General features: G+C 36.5%; 1 protein-coding gene across 1 annotated transcript; it reads right to left on the reverse strand.

Annotated features, from left to right (window-relative positions):
- Positions 1 to 5,743: 5,743 nt before the first annotated feature.
- Positions 5,744 to 7,847, reverse strand: LOC145106246 (uncharacterized). The gene has a single exon (XM_079043259.1). It carries the CDS (start codon positions 7,792 to 7,794, stop codon positions 5,971 to 5,973), a length of 1,824 nt encoding a protein of 607 aa, XP_078899385.1. The 5' UTR covers positions 7,795 to 7,847; the 3' UTR covers positions 5,744 to 5,970.

A 7,847-nucleotide genomic window follows, 5' to 3' on the forward strand; every position in this document is an offset into this window, starting at 1 on the left:
CTTTTTTTTTGGTATAAATCCGTATAAGAACTAAGAAGTGCGTACTTGGAAATATGGTCTAAACTTCTTGAATAAGAAATGAAAAAGTTATTCACTAAATTAAATTTTAAAATGGTAGACCAAAGTGCTGATAAACCCAGATCGTCTCCACCTTCTCACCACAACCATCGTTAGCCTCCTTTGTACATGTACATGCCACCGCAATCTCAATTCCCTCATTTTTTTTGTAGACGTTGTCACTCCCAACATATTTTTGATTGCAACATGTGGTATTTTGTCCAATAAAGTCCTACCTCCAACATGTCCACCTGCAACTTTTATCTTCCTCTCATGGTCATTCTTATCGACCAACATTCAGATCCATACAACATAGTTGGTGTAGCTACCACCGTATAAAAAAAATTCTTTCAGTTTAAGTGAGATCTTCTTTTCCCTGTGGCCGCCATTGACTTCAACGAACCGTACACACAGTGGGTACAGTGACTCAACACTTCCTTCCTTCCATTAACATTGTATGAAAGGTATGATAACCCCTTTTCTTCCAACGTCGTCCTCCTCCAAGTATCCGACCCAACATTTATATTTGTCCTACTCTCTACAACCTACACAATGCCGCAAAAAACATACGCCAAGACACCCCTTGAATCTCATGGGACGTCTCTTCCAAGATCAAAGTGAAGATATACAGACTTAGAGCCAAACACCGATGTAGCCCAATTTTCAGCTGGAAAGACTCTGAGTTCGTACATAGGTCCTCCAAACCGAGAAACAAACTCATACGCCGTCTCAATATTTCTCCCTATATATTTCTCTGTAAAGTGTTTACTCTATCGTCGACCTCCGTGACACGAAACCAAATTGATTTTTTTTTTTTATTTGGCTTCAACATGTCACCGTTGGAGAAAGCCACATGAAGATAGGAGGAAGAAAGGAGAATTCTTTATAAAGAAAGAAAGACACATTTTTTTATTAATCAATCACACAAAGATCACACACACACACACACACACATATATATATATATATATATATATATATATATATATATATATATATATATATATATATATTGGCTTAGGTTATTCTATTCAAAGTAATTATTATGTTATTGTATGCATAAATGTGGGCCAATCATTTTACTTATTTTAAGAAAGTGATTAATACATATTATTAAATTAAAGATAATTGAAAAATACCATCTAATTTCATTCTAAGGGTATTTTAGACAATTGAGATAAATTTAAAAAAGGAAAATTCCATATTTTTTGGGATAATTAACTCTCTTGATTTTAAAATTCTAATTTTTTTTAATTACTTTAATACTAATTATAACGTAATTTTTATAATTAAACCCGATTTTATTCTATTAGAATGACATTCTGTTAGAATCATATTCTCTAGGAATTTCAGGATACATATTTCTATTAGAATGATATTCTATGAGAATGCCAACACGAACTAATAACAAATTTTTGGATACAACTTCAAATTTTTCATTACATTCTTAAAAAAGTAAAAACTTTATATAATAGTCTATGACAATGAAATACTCACTAATAACAAACAAAACCATGTATATTATTCGACCTGAATATTCTAGCAGAATATATTATTACATATACTCCTATCATTCTATTGTAGATTATTCTATCAGAAGAATAGCTCTTTCCTTTGTGAAGACATGTGACAATTGTTCAGCCATCATCTAATCTTCAAGCCCTTGATCATCAATGAAATTAGACATTTTACGAAAATAACTACCATGAATCAAATCATGTAAGAATAATATTCTCTGAGAATGCTTTTACATGACAAATAAATAACACAAAAATTTAGTAAATCTGACAGAATGAATAGCACATGGTCTGGTCAGATTATTTTTCAGGAACTTCCACAAACACCTGTCATGCATCATAATAAGCTCTATGACAAATTTCACCAAAAGATTGTTAATTTGCAAATTCTACCAGACCTGAAGTGAAAATAACATGATTTGCAAGTATGTAAGCTACCTTGCTTCTATGATTCAATAGTAGGCTACAAAACTTCATAATATATCTTAATCAAATCATATGCTGCAATCATCTCCCCTTTCCCTGAATACATGTTCTAAATGATACAACTTTTTTGGATTTCTTACATCTTTCTTCTTTCCCTAATCATAGCCGAAACAGGACTTTCCAACACCAACTGACCAGCAAACTGCATTTTTTAGCCATGCTTTACTTTAAGATTTACATTTTCAAGAGTTGGATGTTCAAAACAGAAGATGACACAAAAAAGAAAACCCACCAAATAGAAGTAGTGAATATATTCAAAGTGAATAATTCTTGAAATCCATTTAACCCATACCCTGTGTACCTTTATGATTTTGACGAAGGAGTGAAAATTAGAAACATAGAAACAAATATGATGACTTCTGGCAAGGATCCGTGGGTCTGCGACAACAGATGTTGGAGAACCAAGAAATGGCATACATAAACCCAAATTGAATATCCGTTTCTTTCTTTTTTCAGAATACATCGATTTTGGTAGAAAAAATCTTCAAAAAGAACTAAAATGAAAGAGCGACAAAAGAATTTGTACAAAAACGTATTATCAGAATCAAACCAATTCTTTCTTACCTCCAACAAATCCGATTCTTTGTTACTCTTCATCAATCTGAAACAGAATAAATATAGTTTCCTTTAGATTGCTCTGATTCCTCATATGTTGATATGTCTATTTTCCCCCTTCACACATCACCATCAGATCAGGAAGAGGGCTTCACGGATTCTTCCCACCTTTACTGCTTCGGCCTCGTCGATTCCGGAGACGACTTCCTCGCAAATCGATCGACCAAATGCGACCCTTTGCACCACCTTATCGCGTTCGTGTTTCCCTCTCACTGTATTCCATTCGTCTGCATTCTTCCATCTTTGCCCAATCTGTTAGTCAGGTGATGAACACGGGGGAAATAAAGCCTTTCTTTTTGTTTCAGTTCATTCTTTCTGATGGAAGACATCGATGACGGCTGTACATAAGAAAAGAAATTAGGTTAAAATTGAATGCTAGCATGATTATAGGGATTATTTGTGGAAGCTATTTATCAAATTACTAAAATACCCTTGTTTATTTATTTAATTATTTAATTTTTTTATTTAAATTTGATTGGCCCACATTTATGCATACAATAACACAATAATTACTTTGAATACCTGAAACTAGCTCTCTCTCTCTCTCTCCCTCTCTCTCTCTCTCTCTCTATATATATATATATATATATATATATATATATATATATATATATATATATATATATATATATATATAACATGAAAGTTACATCTGAACCAACACAATTGTTGGTGACCAATCATGATGGTTGATGATTAACCATAAAAAAATAACGGTTCTAACAGTAACTTCATTCCTAAATGTAACTGCCTTCTTAACAATATTAGTTACTTCTTAAAATTCCTAAACTAACCTAGGTCTAGATTACATTTCAACATTCCCCCTTAATCTAGACTATTTTTTTTAATTGAAACAATAGTGTATCCGATGGTTCTTAGATGGTTCTTATGTTGTTACCCATATAGTCGAAGAAAATCACCATCTTTTCATTCCTGCAGCAAATAAGCAAACATTACCTCTTGTTGAAAGCCATGTCCCTTCTTGTATGTACTTTCCCAAAAATAAGCATAGGAAGTGAATTGTCACAATCATCTTTGAAAAGTCTTCTCTCTTTAACTCTGTCAAGAACCATAGGAAGGCATGTTGACTAGTACTTATTTGAAGCCTTTTATGTTCTTAAAAAACCCACAAACTTCTTTTATACTCCATTTTTCATCGAGAATACATACGTGCTTTTTTCAGAAGCATTTATAGATCAGATTCCTTTAAACAATCTTCAAGCACATCCTCGTAATCTGGACTTGTATAACTCCGAGGGAGACTTCACTATGCATGAAAATTTTAATCTTCAATCTTCAATCATCAATCTTCATCCTGAATCTTTTCATCAGGATCAGAAAACACACAAACAACAAACATTATAAAACAAACGTCAACTTGTAAGGGTTTAGACTTCATCTTCTTGAAGTCCCCTTTCTTTCACACATATTCATACCAAGATCTTTTCACTTATCTTTTCACTTGGCATGCATCATACACCACACATGAACAAAACATCCCTTCATCAATCTTTTGTTCCTTTGTAGAACCATCTAACAACATCATTATCATCATCAACCCTAGATTCTTTTCATATGGATCTTTTTTCTTTCTTCCTCATGTTTTTTTTTTCATTTCTTTCTCCTCATTGGTCTAGTCTTCAATGCATGCTTTCTCCGTTCCTTTTTAACCGGACATTGATACCACTATGTTGGAGAAAGCCACATGAAGATAGGAGGAAGAAAGGTGGAATTGTTTATACAGAAAGAAAGACAAACATTTTTTTATTAATCAATCACACAAAGATTACATACCCAAGCGCGCGCGCACATATATATATATATATATATATATATATATATATATATATATATATATATATATATATATATATATATATATAGTACATGACAATTACAATTACATCTGAACCAACACAATGGTTGGTGACCAATCATGATGGTTGATGATTAACCACCAAAAAATAACGGTTATAACACTAACTTCATTCTTAACTGTAATTGCCTTCTTAACAACATTAGTTACTTCTTAAAATTCCTAAACTAACCTAAGTCTAGATTACATTTCAACTGTCACAACCTGGCCTGTAGCATACTCTGCCATAGTTTCATGATCCAACTAAGTAGCTTAATACCACTATAATTTTCGTAGTTTCGACATCACCTTTCCATACACAACAAAAAACGTAACCTTTAGCGACGACAAAAAACGTCTCAATTGAAGTTGGTGGTGACAACGGTGGTGCTGTGGTGGTGGTATTCACCGGAGATTACCTTACTAGCCCAAAAATAATGAAATTAGGGTTAAATATTGATAAGAAAACAAGAGAAAGAGAAAAGGGAAGAGAAAACGCATGTTACCGGAGGATTATTGTCGCCGGAAAAACTTGGAATTCGCCGGAAAACGCCGGAAATTACCGGAAATGAAGGCCCAGAAGCAATCTATGGTTAGTGGTGGTTTGTGTTGGTGTACTACGTCGGAAAATCGCACCAGAGAACGTTGGTCGTCGAAGTTTTGCGAGAAGGTGGAGACAACGTAGGATCTGGGTCGTTTGGGACGAAGGGGGATTAAAAGGGCGTTACCTTTAGCGGCGACACCGAGACAATAGCAGCGACAAGTTGGAGGGAAAAACACGCGCCTTTCTGTCGTGATTATTAGCCGTCCGATCCAAAAATAATCGAACGGTCACGATGACATTCACACGGATCACCATCAATAGCGGCGACATGTCGTCACAATTGGTGTCGCCTCTAATACCTCCCATGAGATAAAACCCTAACCGATGGATCAGTATAGCAGCGTACGGTTACGATCAAATGGCGTGTGGCACAAGAGGATCGCCGGTGGAAGCCCTTTAGCGACGACCTCTATAGCGACGACAATAACCTTTAGCGGCGACATTATCTGATGTCGCGGCTAAAGGCCAACGTCGTCGCTATAGAGATCGTCGCTAATTAAAGGGATTATTTCTTGTAGCGATAATTCAGATTGCTATGACTTGAGTAAACTGATAAGAAGATTGAATGTGGGTCTTGTATATTTTAAAAGATATAGCTCCAAGATCAAATTAGGTTAAAAAAATGCTTTATAAAACTCAAAATACCAACGAACAGATGACACATTCTGAATGTGTGTACTTCATGAACCCATAACACAAACAAACAATTAACACAAATAATAGTACCCGATAATATTGAAGTCTCATCAAGGAAAGAGAGAAAGTTAACATGGATCAGGATAATATAACGAAAAAGAGTCCCCAGGTTGCAGCCGAAATTTCATCTCAATGTGTAGCTAAACCAAGCTTAACAGGCTTGCACCCATACTAGCAACCAACTGGGCATTCTGTCGAGACATTTCCAATTGAAACTGAAGCCTCTGGAGCTGCATTTGGGTATCAAGAATACTGTCTGCAACACATTCTTCACAATCCACACAACCTAAATGCGTACCATAATCACATGATTCACAGTAGTAAGTCCAACGATCCTTTTGGACATCCACATGACAAACATCACAGGAGAATGTGTACTCTTCACCTTTCACTGGACATGAGTAATACAGTTTAAGTATGTGCTCATGATCGCTCCTTGTCACTGTTTCAGGCAAGCTTACACACTGGATGTGTAGATCAAATTTACAAATAGAACAGTGATAGGTAAAACCTGTACCATCGCTAAAACATGCATTACAAGTAAATTCACCGTTTTCATTGTTGTAAGGTGCTAATGGGAGGAGAGTTAGAGGGTGTTCCGGGTGTGACTTGTGTTGGATCTGTTGTTTCAGTTGGAAGCATGATTCATGAAGATGAAAGTTGCAATTTGGTTCAGCACATGAATAGCCCTTTCCATCTAGAGTGTCTTCACATCCTGAACATTCGATCTCATTATCTTCATCTTGTAAGTTGACCATACATAAACTGTGAGGGTGACTGAAATGCATGATTCCTTTATGGTTCGATTGGTTTTGACCAGATTCAACATGATTTTCAGGTTGATAATTAGGAGAAGCACCGGGAACAGAAACGGAAGCAGCAATGTTTTGAGCCATGTTAAATTTTTGGTCACTAGTTACGGGATTTAGATTATTGGTAGGAATGGAAACAGAAGAGACATCTACTGGAGGATACTGGGGACTAGTTACTGGATTTTGAAAACTAGTGGGAATGGAAACAGAAGGTCCATTTTGAGGCTTTGAGGAATCTCCTGTGTTATTAACATGATTTGCAGGACTAGGGGGAATAGAAACAGAAGGTCTAGGTTGAGCAATCGAAGGATATTGAGTACCTGTGACAGAATCCTGAGAACTAGTGGGAATGGGAACAGAAGGTCCGGTTTGAGACATGGAAGGATATTGGGCACTGATAACAGGATCTTGAGAACTAACGGGAATGGAAAGAGAAGGTCTGGTTTGAGACATGGAAGGATATTGGGCACTGATAATAGGATCGGCGGGGATAGAAGGCCCAGCTTCAGCCATGGAAGGATACTGGGAACTAGTAATCGGATACTGAGAAGTAGTGGGAATGGAAACTGAATGCCCATTTTGACCCGTGGAATGATATTGCTCGTTAATAATGGGGTTAGGAATAGAAACATAATGCGGATTGGGGTCTATGTAATGATTCTGAGAAGCTGTGAGTGGATGTTGATGAAGATTATCGGGAACAGAAACATAGGAGACATTGTGAGCCGTAGTTGGTGGAACTAGTTCTTGGTGATGAGGATCGTAATAATTTGTAGGATAGTGATGAGCTTTCTGGAAACTGGTAGCTCTTGAAATGGAATAAGCGCATTGAACATGAAGGTCAAACTCACAATGAGCACAGGAATAAGATAACCCAGTTCCGATAATTTCACAGGAATTGCAGTAGAAGGAATTAGAAGGGTAAGTAGGGTAAGGAACCAAGGTGAGAGGATGAGGAGGGTGTGATGGGTGTTTCAAAGATCGTGTCGCCCTGTAGCATTGCTCGTGTAGGAAGAAGTTGCATTGCCAACAAATGTACACAGTGCCGTCGCCGGAAGAGTTGCAACCGGAGCAGGAGACATCGACACCTTCAGGCAGTTGGTGCATGATCAGGTTGTGCGAGTGGCTGAAATGCTTGTACCCCTGCTCCATCTTTTTCTTTTTTCTTTCTCCCTGCACGTCCTTGTGGGTGCGATGGAGAAGAA

Source organism: Lactuca virosa, chromosome 4 (genome assembly GCF_052849685.1).
Source record: "Lactuca virosa cultivar CGN04683 chromosome 4, Lactuca_virosa_CGN04683_v6, whole genome shotgun sequence".
NCBI classification, from domain to species: domain Eukaryota; kingdom Viridiplantae; phylum Streptophyta; class Magnoliopsida; order Asterales; family Asteraceae; genus Lactuca; species Lactuca virosa.

Coding starts and splice junctions, on each gene's coding strand:
- LOC145106246 (XM_079043259.1), bottom strand. CDS start 7,794: ATGGAGCAGGGGTACAAGCATTTCAGCCACTCGCACAACCTGATCATG.